This window comes from Rhinatrema bivittatum, chromosome 4, assembly GCF_901001135.1.
Source record: "Rhinatrema bivittatum chromosome 4, aRhiBiv1.1, whole genome shotgun sequence".
Classification (NCBI taxonomy): Eukaryota; Metazoa; Chordata; class Amphibia; order Gymnophiona; family Rhinatrematidae; genus Rhinatrema; species Rhinatrema bivittatum.
Window position 1 is genome coordinate 423454303 of NC_042618.1, and position 16122 is coordinate 423470424.

The 16122-nt window shown below is 44.0% G+C and overlaps 1 protein-coding gene across 3 annotated transcripts in view; it reads left to right on the forward strand.

The window, feature by feature from the left end:
- The window catches only part of CFAP100 (cilia and flagella associated protein 100), a 98640-nt gene that overhangs the window by 70185 nt on the left and 12333 nt on the right, over nucleotides 1–16122 (forward strand). For 2 of the 3 annotated variants that reach the window (XM_029601364.1, XM_029601365.1), the window contains 4 exons: nucleotides 773–853; nucleotides 1722–1906; nucleotides 8646–8739; nucleotides 13891–13963. In XM_029601364.1, the coding sequence (XP_029457224.1) occupies nucleotides 773–853; nucleotides 1722–1906; nucleotides 8646–8739; nucleotides 13891–13963 (433 nt within the window). The remainder of the gene's footprint in view (nucleotides 1–772; nucleotides 854–1721; nucleotides 1907–8645; nucleotides 8740–13890; nucleotides 13964–16122) is intronic. The other variant, XM_029601366.1, reaches the window with a different exon arrangement.

Genomic DNA, 16122 nt, shown 5'->3' on the forward strand with positions numbered 1-16122 from the left:
AGGGTGGCAGATTCCATCCCCCCCCCCCCCCCCCCCCCTGATTACTCCATTAATCCCACCTCAGACTTCTAAAGCCATGCCTACTGTGGACCTCTGCCCCAGAGACAAATTTGAGCAGATGCTGCTCTAGGCACTGTCAGTGCGACTGCCATGCCATCCTTTCTTCCTCACAAACCTCTGAGCTCTTTGCTGCTGCCTCTTCCCTCTAGACTCAGCTCCTGTGATGCGATTCTTAGATTGCAGTGAGCATGGGGAATAAGCCTGCACTCACAGGCTCCACCCACTCTGGGCTTCTGTGTGGGGGAGGTGAGGGTGCAGGACCTGTGATTACAGGCTTTGTCCTCATGCTCACTGCAATCTAAGGATCGCATCACAGGAGCGGAGTCTAGGGGGAAGGGGCAGCGGCAAAGAGCTCAGAGGTCTGTGCGGAAGAGACGGTGGCATGGCAGTCACACTAACAGTGCCTAGAGCAGCGTCTGCTCAAATTTGTCTCTGGGGCATAATATTCCATCTGTCAGTAGGAAATGCCCAATACACAACACCTGGTAAATATGGTGAAATTTGGTTTTAGCCACTTTCTTTGCACAAGAGTTTGAAAATGCATTTTGCCTGAAAAACAATGACATTACACCATTGTCTATGTTGGAGAAGGTTGAGGAATTGAAATGGAAAGATGACAGCTTCAAGGTGTGTTTGGAGATTGTTCTATTTTGGGATTGATTTGGGAGGTGACAAGATGTCTTATGTAGACTTTGTGTACTTTCTGCCCTAGGGCTGATAAAGAAACTAAACTGAAGATGGAAAAAATAACAGAAATCAAGAGACTGGCAATACAAATGATGAATATCAAAAGGTAAAGAGAAGACCATGAAGTATGACTGTGGGTAGCATATTAGTCCAGTTTTGACTTTTCAACCACCACAAAAAAAATGAAGCCTTCCGTACGTTCAATATTCTGAACAATATTAGATTACTACAAAAAGCCGTAATTCATTCTCTTTTTATATCAGACTGCATGCCTATGCTGTTTTTTTCAGTGTGTAGGGAGATTGGTTGATATAGTGTGTGGGTAGAAAAGGACATGTCACTTCTAGGACTGGACATCTCCATGGATTAGTTCAGCGGGTCAGAACCTTTCATTTCCAGACCACCAGTTCAAATCCAGCCCACACTGCTAGGGAATAAGGATCTAATGTATCAAAGGTAAATCATTTAGAAGGAAGACAAACCAAGTTTCACTGCTATGCGATAGCCTCATCATAAACCAGTGGTCCTAATTCATTTGTCAGTGTGGGCCCACACCACTGAAACCACCATCCCTATTGGTAGCAAAAATCTGAAGTCGAGCAAGACAAGTCAAAAACTAGATGAGCAGAGAAAAGTGAATTACCCTGCCTCTGGGTGCACCCTTGACAAACATTGGCGGGAGGCAGGATGATATGGAGGAATTTGCAGCACCATTACCAATTTGGTTCTTGCTCTGTAACTAGATAGAGAACACTGGCACCCAGCTAGCACAGTGGTCATGATGGAACCTCCTCATGCTCTCTTGGCACGACTGTGAGTCTTCCGGTCCACACAGTGCCTGACTCTGCTGTCTCATCTAGGGCTTTGGTAAAGCATGTGGTGCACCTCAGGGAAGAAATGGTGGACAAGTAGCAGTACAAAAAATGTTGCCTGTGTGGACCTTGTTGCTTTAATCTCCTTCTCTTCCTCCACAGTGAAATAATAAGACATGAAGATATTATGAAAGAGTATGTAAAGTACAGGGAATTCCTCTATAAACTGTCACCAATAGAATGGCAAGAAAAATACAAAGTGAAAATGAAGGATGTCAAGTCATCTCAATCATCTGCGAAAGCAAAGAGTCAAGCAGACATGAGACTTTCCAAGTCATCCATGAAATGTAAGAATTCTGAAAAAAAAATGTATCTTTTTGCTCTAAAGCCAGCATTCTGAGAAACTGGGCATTTCTTGAGTATCTTGTAAAGAGCTTACTGTCTCCAGATGTAGATGTCAAACTGGACAGTACCACACAGCAACATGTGAGGCAAGGACATGGTTTGGTAAACCTAGGAAATGTGGGGAGTCTTTGTGAATAAAGCTCTGAGCGGCCAGCCTATACCTCACTGGGGCAGGCTAGGGTATTTTGCCCTACAGATCTTTATATTGCAAATGTGAAAGACCATGCCCAGGTAGCACTGGAATTGCTTGCACACAGACTCGCCAGGCACTGTGAGAAACTAAACGTCTTACCCTTGTCTGCTTTTAAAGTAAATGGTGGCTGATAAAGAGCCCTATAGGTGGTATAAAGGAATAAAAAAAATGGCCCATCCAGTCTACCCAGTAAGGTGTTTGAGGCTGTAACTACTTTGTACAGGTTTCCCTCCATGCCTTCAATTTATGGCGCATTATATGGACAATCCGCAGTGTACCAGCCACATCAGCTGGAAAGTCTTTATGCCACATATCGCCATCACATTTGAAGGCAAACCATCTGAATCACTTAAGAACTGCATTCACTTAGTCCTTTAATAGCTTCATTCACATCAGTTCCTGTTTGACATGCACTTCTTTATTATGATTGTTGACAATCCTATGGTGCTTTGCAACAAATTACATAAAAATCAGGAGTATCATTAGAAAATATTTCTTCATGAATATGATGGTGGACGTATGGCATGGCCTTCCAAAGCCACAGAGTTCAAGAGGGCACTGGATAAGCCCAGAGGATCCCTAGCTGTGAAGAAGTTAAGGGAAAGCCAGTGATCAACTGGAGTCTACGGCATTTGAAAAATAAAGCAGATTTTGTGAACTAGATGGGCTTTATGGTCCTTATCTGCCATCATATTCCATGAAGATACAAGTTGTCCCTGCCCCAAAGAACTTTCCAGCACAGAGGATAACTTTAAAACAAGTATGCGGGCACCCATACACACGCGCATGGGTGAGCGAGCAGACATATACTGGAATTTTAAATCATGCGTGCAGTTGTGCGCGCATGATTTAAAATACAACTACTACACACATGCGTGCTCCTAATTTTAAGCTGTTACTCAAGCAAACGTACTTCGGGTATCTTCCTTAGGGCTTACTCTCACAGGTAAGCAGATTTTAAAACATGCTCACATGAAGGACATTTCTTGTTTTACCAATCAGTCCACCAGTTTGCCCAGTCTATCTCGAAGTCATCCAGACCCCTCTGGTTCTTCATCCTGCGAACCCCCCGGTTGACCCGGAGTCCTCATCCTGTCATGTGCGGCGATTTCTGCAGATTTGCACCTCATCAAGAGCAGCAGTAAATATAAGCGGCTAACAAACCACTACGGGCTATGGCTGCCAGATTTAAAATTCAGATTTACATGCGTAACTGTCAGCCCAGTCCCGGAACACCTACGCCGGTCCCTTTTCCGTCCCCCTTACGCATATTAGCATTGCCCACGAGCAGCCCACATACTTGTGATATAGCCCTTGCAGTACAAGCAACGCTTTGAAAATTCAGCCTTGAGTACCTGAGGCAATGGGAAATAAAGCAATTTGCCTGTAATCGCAAGCATAGTTCCCTCTAAGCCGAGCGCGTGAGCGATCGCTCATACATTTCGGAGTGTCACTCACAGGTTTTACATGCTTGCTCACATAAATTTTGCTATATACAGAAATACAACGCTAATACTAGCGCTCAAAAATTGTTGGTTTAGCAAAATTGTTGCTCACATGAAAAAAAATTTGCATACGCTTAGTTCCTCCTTAGAGAGAATATTGATCGCAAGGTGTGTCAGTAGAAGAAGTGGTATTTTAACTGTGGTCTCCTGGCTCCTGGTCCATTGCTCTAACCATTGCATCTTATAGGTTGCAAAGAAAACATGTACAGTGGATATAGAAAGTCTACACCCCTTCCAAAATATCCACCTTTTGTTACAGTATAGTCTGGATGTAAAATGAATTAAAACAGTGTTTGTTCAATGTAGCCACACATCCTACCCTACAAATGGCAGGTGAAAAATATATTCCAGAATTCCTTAGAAAATGAAGCAGAAATGAAATCATGGAATAGCTTGGTTGGATTAAGCGTCCATTCCGCCCTCCCGTCCCCACTTTGTACATCTATGGAAATCCTAAATATTTTAAGTTCAGGTGTAACCAATCTTTTTTTTTTTTATATTTTTATTGACTAGAATAAGATAAACATCAAAACAAACAAACCAAACATAACCAATAACTTTAAAAAGCACACACTAAGGGCCGGATTTTAAAACCTATGCACGCGGGGTACATTTGTGCGCGCTACCCGGCGCGCACAAATGTACGCCCGATTTTATAACATGAACGTGCAGCCACGCGCATGTTATAAAATCCAAGGTCGGCTCATGCAAGGGGGTGCACACTAGTGCACCTTGCGCGCGCCGAGCCCTAGGAGAGCCCCAATGGCTTTCCCCGTTCCCTCCGAGGCCACTCCAAAATCAGAGCGGCCTCGGAGAGAACTTTCCTTCCGCCCCCCTGACCTTCCCCTCCCTTCCCCTACCTAACCCGCCCCCCTAGCCCTATCTAAACCCCCCCTAACCTTTGTTTAATGAGTTGCGCCTGCCTCTGGGCAGTCGCAGGTTGCGCGCGCCGGCCAAGTGCCAGCGCGTGATCTTCCGGCACAGCAACTGTTCCAGAGGCCTCGGTCCCGCCCCGCCCCGCCCCTTTCACAAAGCCCCGGGACATAAGTGTGTCCCAGCGCTTGCGTGCATTGCTGGGCCTATGCAAAATAGGCTCGGCGCACAAAGAAGCGGTTACGCACGTAAATCCTCAGGATATACACACGTAACCCTTTGAAAATCTGGCCCTAAATGAATTGGTCCCACCTGTGTTAAACTATATTGCTTCACATGATGACAGGATAAATTCAGCAGCTCCTGATGGCTCTCTCTGCTGGGCTGTGCATTTCCAACCAAAGACTGAACCCTGAGCACCATGAAGTTATTCAGAGAACGCCAAGAAAACGTTGTGGAAATGAATGGATCTGGGGATTGGTATAAAAGAATGGCTAAGTCCTTGAATATCTTTTGGAGCATAGTCAAAATGATTATTAAGAAGTAGAAAGTGAATGGCACCAGCAAGACCCTGACTAGATCAGGCCATCCTTCCCAACTGGATGACCGAACAAGGAGGAGATTCCTCAGGGAAACAACCAAGAGGCCAATGGCAAATTTGAAAGAGCTACAGACTTCCACGGCCAAGAGTGGTCAAAGTGTGCATGTGATAACAATAACCCAAGCATGCCACAAATCTGGCTGGCGTGGTAGGATGGAAAGAAGGAAGCCATTATTCAAGAAAGCCTAGCTTGAATCCCATTTGAATTGTGCAATGCAGCACTCGGGGAATACTGTAACCATGAGGCAAAATGTTTCGTGGCCTGGCAAAACATTTTTTAAATAGTTATTTACCTTTAGCTTTGCTATTCTTTTAGATTTGTACATGTCTGTATGCAAATGCCATAAGTCTGAAAAAATAAGACTGGAGAGTTAGAATGCATGGTGCTAAAGGAAGATATAGACAAAATAGGCATCTCGGAAACCTGGTGAAAGGAGGATAGCCAATGGGACACCATGATACCAGGGTACAAATTATATCTACATGACGGGGCAGATAAAATTGGGGGAGGAGTAGCACTATATGTTAAGGATGGCGTGGAGTCAAGCAGGATAAAAGTTTTGCAGGAAACAAACTGCACTCTGAATTCCTTATAGATAGAAATTTCAAGGGTAAAAGGGAAGAGTAGTAGAACTATATTACTGCCCTCCTGACCAGGATGAGGAAACACTGTAAAATGCTATCAGAATATAGACTGGCTTTTACAATGGGCAACAAATAATAATAGGAGACTTCAATTTCCTGAGTATTAATTAATTGGGTAAATGTCACATCAGAACATAAAAGGGAGGTAAAGTTCCTAGATGTCATCAATGACTGCTTTATCCAGCAGTTGGTCATGGAACCGATGAAAGGGGGAACTATGTTAGATCTAGTTCCCAGTGGAATACAGGAACTGGTGCAAGAGATAAAGATGGTCAATCTGCTTGGCAACAGTGATCATATTGTAATAAACTTTGACATACGGTAATCACTTGAGTGTGAATACTATGGAAAACTGCTGAACATGCATGTAACTGTAAAAAGGGAGACAATGATAAAATAAGGAAATGTGTTAGAAAACAAATTGAAAGGAGCAATCAACAAGGTTACTAGCTTGCAGGAAGTATGGACACTGTTTAAAATTATCATCGAGGCCCAGACAAAATGTATTCCATGCATTAAAACAAGTAGAAGGAAAAACAAATGATTACCAGCATGATTTAATAGTGAGGTGAAAGAGGCAATTAAAGACAAAATAAAATGGAAAGCAGACCCAAATAAGGAACATAGGGAAGAGCATTAGTACTGGCAAGTTAGATGTAAATAATAATTAACCAGACTAAGAAAGAATTTGAAAAAAAGCTTGCTTTAGAGGTAAAAATAAGTAATAAAAATGTTTTCAAGTAGTCTGGTCAAGTGGCCTGGTTTGGCCTCTGTTGGAAACAGGATGCTGGGCTTGATGGACCCTTGGTCTGACCCAGCATGGCAATTTCTTATGTTCTTAAGTATATTGAAAGCAAAAAGCCTGTAAGGGCATCAGTTGGGCCACCAGATGACAAATGGATTAAAGGGGTGGTCAGGGAGGACAAGAAAATAGCAGAAAATGTAAATGGATTATTTATTTATTTGTTATTTATTTTTAACAATTTATATTCCACCTATGCATGAAACCTTACTAAGTGGAATACAAGCAAAAATAAAACAAGTAAAATACATAAAAACAATTAAAATACAAAACATTGTAATATATAACATCATTAAGTAAATAATTATTCGATGCTGTTGCTAGACAAATGACAAAGCTGACCACATGAGACTACACTACACAAAAAAAATGGTAAAATCATAAATGGCTCTTAAGGAATCAGGCAGAGAGTTCCATTATTTTGTCTTTGTCTTTTCTGAGGAGGATGTCAGGATTGTACCTACATCAGAAACCTTTTTTGATAGTGATGATTGAGTGTCTAGATGGAATCACTGAAACTAAAGGACATTATAACTCAGATTGCCATTCTAAAGAATAACAAATCACTGGGACCAGATGGTGTGCACCCCAGAGAGCTGAAGAAATTAAAAAATGAAATTGCAGACCTGTTTCTGGTGATTAGCAACCTATCATTTAAAACAGCCATGGTACCAGAAGACTGGATGGTGGGCAATTTGAAGCCAATTTTTAAAAATGGCTCCAGAAACTGGGATGAAAGTTCACCTTTGAGCAAGAAGACAACCCAAAGCACACAGTCAGAGCTGCATTGGAATGGCTAAGGAACAAAAATGAGCTATCCAACACTCCCCAAAGAACTTGACCATGGTTGAACAGTTTTGTAAAGAAGAATGATATAATATTGACAAATCCAGGTATACAAAGTTGTTGGAGACCTATCCCAACAGACTCACTGCTCTAATTGCTGCCAAAGGTACTTCCAACCAAGTACTGATTCAAGGAGGACAAGACTTATGTGAAGGGTAGTGGGTGTGTGATCCCTTTGTGCTACGGCATAGTTGACCCAGCCTTGAGGGCAAATCCAAGAGGCCTTCGCCAGCAGCTGGCGCACACACCCTGTAATGGGATAGTCTGAAACTTCACCTTTACCAGCCACCTGCCCCTTGGGTTTTGGCGGCCAGCAGGACTTAGACAGGTCCCTAGGGCGGAGAAGATAACTAACGTCCAGGATCACACCGGGATCAGGAGAGGCAGCAGACTAACAGAGACAGGCCAAGGTCAGGGAAGGCAACTAGCAAGAGTGATCAGGTCCAGGCAATTGTGGTCAGGTCCAGCCGGCGGGCAATTGTGGTCAGGTCCAAGCAAGAGGTCAGGTCCAGAGAGTCAGACCAAGGGTGGATGAAGACGCACTGAAGACACTGGACAAGACAAACAGGACAAGGCAAGGCTGGACGAGGCAAGACACAGGAACCAAGAATGCAGAAAGGAATCAGGAACCAACATGCAGGAGCAACACGCACAACTGCAAGAGTAAGAGACCCACTGCTGAAGCAAAGACAGTGAGTGAGAGTGGGCTATCCCTTCTGATGTAATCACTGGGCGCTGCAGGGATTTCCCGCCACTGGCCCTTTAAATATAGCCGAGTGGCTCACACTCGCACCTATGGATCTACAGGTATGAGCAGAATGGCAGCGTGTGCTGGCACCGTTGGAGCCATACTGGAGACTGGGGCCTATAGTGCTGCCGCAGCATTTCCTGCCACATCAGGAGGACTTTGTCGTATTCAATGTGAGTAACGCCAGTCGCGGCAGATCCCGTGACCGGCAAATGTAACAACTTATCCAATTGTTGAATTTCAGTTTTGATTTTTTTGATATGTCTATGCTTTGTCCTGCAATAAAACGTTTTTGGCCCTGAAAGGTATGGTGTATGTAAGTCTATGCACCGACATAACAAAATGTGCAAAATGCTTAAGGAGATGTAGGTTTTTGATAATCTCTATACTCTATGGTCACTCCTGCAATATACCCAGTATTTCCATAGGTCCAGTCTCATGTGATCATTTCATGATTATCTGTTCCAGCTGCAGACAGCAGAGCTTCCAGCCAGCACGTACATCGATTTGACTCGATTTCCACAAGGCGAAGTAGCTCAAAAATTACAGTTGGGAAAAAATTGTAAGTGATGAAACAGTTGAGTGGGTTGCTGATGACACACGTTAAGGGGCTGTCTACTCTGGATCATTGTTTGAAAGCGAGTGCTCTGAAGAGTTTATGGAGAGTTGGCTGCCATGAATATACACAGAATATTTGCTGAATTCCAGAAACTCTTTACTACTACTTATCACTTCTATAGCTCTACTCAATATACATAGATTTGTACAAAATCACATAGGAAATGGTCCATGCTCGGTAGAGCTTACCATCTAATCAAGACAAACATACAAAGCAAAAAAGACTGAGAAGTTCATTTAATAAAACCATGGTTAAAATCAGTAAGACTGTAAGTGAGATAATCAGGGGTTAATATTTAAAAGCAATCTAAAAAATGTGGGATTTTAGATTGGATTTATATAAGACCAGAGATGGAACATGATGCGCCAACTCAAAAAGTTTATTCCAAACACACAGTGCAGCCAGGTAGAAAGCACGGAGTCAGGAGTTAACAGAAAAGGAGAAGAGCATAGGTAGGAAGCACTTGCCTGATGAACGTAGTTCACAAGGAGGACTGTGGGAAGAAGTAGTGAGGAGCTGCAGAGTGCAGGCTCTTGTCAGTAAGAGGAGCTTGAACTCTATGCAGATATGGCTAGGGAGCCAATGTAGTGACTTCAGAAGGAGGGTTATATGGGTGTAGTGACTTTGGTGAAAAATAAGTTAAGCGGCTGAATTTCAGATAGATTGAAGTTGAGAAAGACAATTCTTTAGATCTGTGAGGAGCAAGTTGCAATAGTCTTTAAGTCAGTGGCTCCCAACCTTTTCTGTGTTTCAGCACAATTGCCATAGGGTGCACTTCATCAGTTTACACCATCATCACTTTCTCTTCTTTTCCCTCTCCCCCACCCTGTGGCATCATCACTTTCTCCCACCCCTTTCATCTACTTCCACCCCCCCCCCCCAAGCACCATCATTTTCTCTTCTTTTCCCTCTTCATCTACCCCTTAGCATCATCACCTTATTCTCCCTTTTCTCTCCCCTCATGACTCCCTTCAGCACTCCAGTATCATCATCTCTACCTTATCTTCCCTGTCCCTCCACCCCACTGACATCATCACCTTATCTTCCCTTCCCTCTTCACCCCCCCACCCCCGCCGGTATCATCATCACCTTCCTTCTCTCCTCCCATGTTCTGTGGTATCTTCAGCTGTCCCTTTTCCTCCTATGTCCTAAAACCAGCAGAAACCTGCAAGAGATGCTTGCCTGGTACGACTTCTTTGCCTCCACTGATTTTCCTCTGCAACTGAACTGCATAGGGTCAGCAGGTTTGTCAAGATTACAGATTCCACCCAGTTTCAGTTTTCAAAGGAAAGCCAAAGGATAAGCAAGCAGCTGCTTTCCGACTCTGCTGGTGAGAGGACATCCTGCAGGCCAGGAGGGAAAGAGAAAGGGAAGACTGCAGCAATGCCTCAGCTCTTCTTCTCAGCATTTTTCACAGCACACTGATTGGGAAATGCTGGTATTTCATTTTATTTTATTTATTTAATTTTCTATACCGATATTCTGGTACAATCATACCGGTTTACAGCAATATAAAATAATCATAAAATACATAGAATAACATCAAAATATAAATAGTACATAAAAATTGGCAACATAAAATGGAAAATTAAAATTAGAGATAATAAAACAATAAAAGGAACTAAAAACCTCAACTTGCTCTCCATGCTGACACGACCATCCCAATTGGACTGTGCAGATTTAAACAAAACCTGATCAAACTCTGACTGCCTGTTTATATAAGGTGGTATTCACCTTCTTTTTAAAACTTTGAAAGTTCAATTCAAGCAATTCACTCTGGAGCATATTCCACAGCATCTGGCCGAGCAAGAGGTGATGAGTGAGTGGAAAGGAAGAGGCAGATTGTGGTGATGTTATAGAGAAAGAAATACATTTTAGCAGTGTTTAGTTTATGTGCAGAGAAGGAGAGAGAAGAAGAAAGAAGGTAAGGGAAGTGGGACGATGACAAAAATAGAGAATGGGGGAAGAGAAGAATTAGGTTTGCGGTGGGAAGATGAGGTGCTCTGTCTTGGCCCTGTTGAGTTTATAGTGGCGGTTGGATATCCAGGGGTCAATGTCAGATAAGCAGGCTTAGATCTGGGACAGGATTCCTGATGAAATTTCTGGTGTAGAGGTAGAGTTGGGCATTGTCAACATAAAGATGGTATTGAAAGCCATGGGAGGAGATCAGGGTACCAAGGGGAATTAGTATAGAGAAAGAAGAGAAGAGGGCCCAGGACAGAACCCTGAGGCACACCAATTGATAGCTGGATGGTGATAGAGGAGGATCCATCAGAATAAACACTAAAAGAACAATGGAAGAGGTAAGAAGAGAACCAAGACAGGACAGAGTCCCAAAATCCAAGTGAAGAAATATTTTTTCTTAAAAGCTTTTTCTTACATTTTGGATCAGGTAGTAGCCTAGGTGAGCAAAATGCTGTCTGTGTAACACAATTGAAAGGGCCTTTTTACTAAACTCTGTTTGGGTTTCAGAATGTTAATTTTAAGTCAAATAAATGTTAAACTGCAACTATGGTTCTTATACAGAGTACAATTACTGACCTGTGTTTAATTATTTTTACAATAGAAAAAAGCATTCAAAATATCAATACAATTCATTTATTTATTTATTTATTTATTTATTTATTTATTTAAACACTCTTCTATACCTTCGTTAAGTTGGAGAACCATCACAACGGTTTACATATAGGCACGATAACAACTATGAGTGGTATAGATTACAACTTGAAAATGTGCCATCATAGTTCCTGGCATCTATTTTTAGACAATCATTAGATATTGTGAATAAGGACCATTTTACTGCTAGCCAATGGCTAAAGAAGATTTATTTATTTTTATTTATTTAAGGTTTTTATATACTGGCATTCATGATACAATCACATCCCTTGCTTGATAGTCCAAAACAAAGTCCACAAAAGTTGTAAGCCCAACGTGATTACCTTTTGTACTCTACATCCACACTGCTTTAGGGGCATCAGTTCCAAAAAATGCTGCCAGCTGACCCAAATCTCCATTAACTCAGGTCTCCCTGATATAACAGTATGATGGCCCTTATTCACAATGACTAAAGATTGTCTAAAAATGGATACCAGGAGTGGATAAAAGAAATTTATTGCTGTTTCGACTGCTTTTTTTCCATTCTTTTGGCACTTACATTCTGTGGTTTGACTATTGTGTAAGGGGTTTAATTATTTTTAAGCATGTTCTTGATGCAGCACAGCCCAGTGGCTGCCAGAAATCCTCAGACTGCTTCTTAAACCAGGTGTTTCTGCTCTCTGATAGCTGAGGAGTCCAGATGCTAGTACATTTCTCCAGGTGCGAATGATTTGTACAGAAACTGGGACTCAGGAAGTACTGCAGAATTTTCACATTTTATTCATATGTACAAAGTCTCATTAGCTCGTCAATTCAGAATTATTTCTGCTTGTTTCTTGGCAAAGGAGGGAGGTATAGGGGATGCAGGGAGAGCACTCAAGGATAGAGAATGGGAGGTTGGGAGAAAGGAGGGACAGGAGTGAAGGAAAGAGTGAAAGACAAAGAATAAGAAATCACGGCATCATGTGTCCAACTGTTTTATGAGACATACTGTGGCAATATCAGAGGCTTAGTCTCTCTTCCAGACTGGCGAAGGCAGTAAGTGCTTAGGGTAATCTCTGCTCATTACTATATGTTAATAGCTACATATTCACCAAGGTTGTGATTGTACACCCAGTCCAACATGCAAGACTTGCTAAGTACTTCCACAAACTCCAAACTTGCTAAGTACTTACTAAGTACTTCCACAAACTAAGTTTCCACAAACTCCAAGTGTTAAAAAGGATAAGGCCCCTCTTCCACGCCCAAGATTTCAGAACGATCCTCCAAGCAATTATCTTCTCAAAGATAGATTACTGTAATTCTATCCTACTAGGTCTCCCTGCCTCCTATAACAAACCGCTTCAAATGGTACAAAATGCAGCTGCCCGTTTATTGACAAACACCAGGAAAAGAGACCATATTTCTCCAATTCTAAAGGATCTTCACTGGTTACCAATTCACTTCAGAATCATCTACAAATCCATCTCCATTATATACAAAACCATCCACCAACACACTACAATTGACCTACAAATCCCTCTCCGTTTACACAACTCATCAAGACCTACCAGAGATGCATACAGAGGATCTCTACAAGTACCTCCCACCAAAACCACTAGACACATTACCTTAAGAGATCGAGCCCTCTCTACAGCTGGTCCACCGTTATGGAACTCCATCCCACCCGATCTCAGACAGGAGCCCTGTCTTCCAACCTTTAGAAAAAGACTTAAGACTTGGCTGTTTAAGCAAGCCTTCCCGGACTCAAATTAATGCCCCTCTCCATCAACATATTTAACAAAGGCAACTCAACTCCATCTCCTTGTATATTATTTTAGCCTTTACTAATCTTGTCTATTTTTTCCCTCTTCTCCCAGTTCATCGGTCCTTGTTATTTGTAACTGCTCTCTTCTGCACGATAGTTCCAGTTCTTGTTGTATATATTGCACTCCTGTTTAAATGTAAACCAGCATGATGTGATTGTCTCATGAATGCCGGTATATAAAAACCGTAAATAAATAAATAAAATAAAACTCCTCCACTACAGATGTACTTACATTCTGCCGGACATTAGCAAGGTTCCACTAAATTTCTTTTGCATGTCAGCAGCCTCCTTAGATCCTTATCTGGCTGATGATACATCATGTAGCTCTAGGCAGACACAAACTTGTGCAGCATTGCTGGATTAACTATTCTTAGTGAGCTGGAATGTTCAGTCTTGACCATGCATTTGTGTTTTTCTTAAATAAGTTAAATTTCAAATAAACATTTATAGCAACAATACCTATATTAGAAACCCAGATCCTGTAAAATGACCACACCAAAACTCAAACATGGTCTGTGCCTTTCTGGTTAACTTTTATTTCTTAGTTGTGCAAGGTCTGTCAGTGTTGGTATCGGAGGAAGCCCACCTTGAGATCACATACAGTGAGCCTTGTTTCCCCGAGGTGGGTGAAGATCAAGCTTGACAATGCTTTTTCTCCAAACATCAGTGCTTGCTTTTCTTGTACATCACAGGAGCAGTGACACTTCCCAGCAATTATTAATAAGAACCCTGAGTGCACGCCAGAGTTTTCATGAGGAGGAAGAGGTTAGTAATGCTCCCTTTCACTAGTTGCATGGTTCCACGCAGTGCGCATAAAAACTCATGTCCTCATACGGTAACAACAGCTTGTGGTCATAGCAGTCTAGAGCACTGGTTCTCAAAGCTGGAGGGGGGGGGGGAGTGTTTGGTTTGCTGTAACTTTACTTTCCTAGCGTGTAGCAGATGGACTCAGGACCAATGGATATCGTGTACTCCTGATAGCAGTTGGAGACGGATCAGATTTCAATCTGACGTCAGCCCCTAGTACATATACCCCTGCAGGAAGTGCAGCTCTTCAGTATTTTCCGTCTCCATAGCAGTAAGGGACTATCTGCACGCTCTCACAGCGTTAGAACCAACTCAAAGTAGAAAACCCAAAATTTGAAGAAAACCTACCTCTGAAGACGAGCCCAGCTCTCCTGCGGTGATACCCTTGGGTCCCTCCCCCAGTTGAGATTTCCCGAGGTGATTTCCGTGGTCCCTCGGAGGTAAGCCTCGGTCCGACGGCCGAATCGTGGCGAGGACCTAGCCCCCGATCCCGGGCGCGGCTGAGAGGCAGCGGGTGCACCCTCGAGCACGGCGGTGAAGGTATTTGCCCTCTCCCCCCGCAGCCGGAGACTGCCCGGAACGAAACCGGGAAGCGCCGAAGACAAGGTAAGGTAGAGATCCTCAGCGTTGACTCCGGTCTCCGAGGTTCGAGGAGTCGCACAGGTCGCCGGCCGGGACCAGTGCCGCCGGGTTGATCCGCCCTAGCAGGGCCAGGCCCCGGTTAATTTCAAGTGTCTACCCACGTGCAGACCCTCTGAGGTGGTCACCATATTGCCCGCGTGGTCGCCGTCACCATCTTGGCCCTATTCGCCGCTCCGTTGGCTCATCCCGAGCGCACAGGTCTAGCTAGGCGCACAAATTACATGTGCGCATAAAGTTACACGCACATAATCCTTGTGCACATAAAGTTACACACACAAGGGCCGTGCGCATAACCACGACTTGGGCGCACAACCCATACACATATATCTTAGACACGCCGGAGCACATAAGGGGTTACGCGCCGATAACCATAGCACCACCAGAAACAGAGATAAAGGCTCAAGGCCTCTGCCCAGCATGCCATATCAGAGCCGCACAAAGCGAGGAGGCCAACGCCCTGTGCGCTCAGTGCGAGGAGGCCCTGGGATATCCAGCCCAGAGCCAGTCCCACCCAGGGCCGAGTAATAGCTCCTCGGTGGGTACCCCGGACCTAGCAAATCCCAGCAGGACACCCCCGCAGACGGGGACCCCCAGGGACCCAGCGCCGCTTGGCTTGGATCCAGCGTCTATCTCAGGGGTCGGGAACCTTTTTGGCTGAGAGAGCCATGAACGCCACATATTTTAAAATGTAATTCCGTGAGAGCCATACAAGACCTACCAAATTAATTTACTACAACCCCCTACTCTCCTGATCCCCCCAAGGCCTGCCAAATTAATTTACTACAACCCCCCCACCCTCCTAACCCCCCCCCCCCAAGACCTGCCAAAAGTCCCTGGTGGTCCAGCGAGGGTCCAGGGCTCGCAGACAAATCTTTAATAAAAAAGTAAAAATCTAACAAAACCCCCCACCCTCCTGATGCCCCCCAATACCTCCAAAATTAATTTACTACAATCCCCCACCCTCCTGACCCCCCCAAGACCTGCCAAAAGTCCATAGTGGTCCAGCGGGGGTCCAGGGCTCGCAGACAAATCTTTAATAAAAAAGTAAAAATCTAACAAAACCCCCCCCCCCCACCCTCCTGACGCATCCCAAGACCTCCAAAATTAATTTACTACAACCCCCCACCCTCCTGACCCCCCCCAAGACCTGCCAAAAGTCCCTGGTGGTCCAGCGGGAGTCCAGGAGCGGTCCGGGAGCGATCTCCTGGACTTGGGCTGTCGGCTGCCAGTAGTCAAAATGGCGCCGATGGCCCTTTGCCCTCACTATGTCACTGGGGTCGACCAATGGCGGCAGTAGCCCCTGTGACATGGTAAGGGCAAAGGGCCGTCAGCTGCCAGTAATCAAAATGGCGTTAATTTTGGAGGTCTTGGGGGGCATCAGGAGGGTGGGGGTTTTATTAGATTTTTACTTTTTTATTAAAGATTTGTCTGCGAGCCAGATGCAGCCATCAAAAGAGCCACATCTGGTTCGTGAG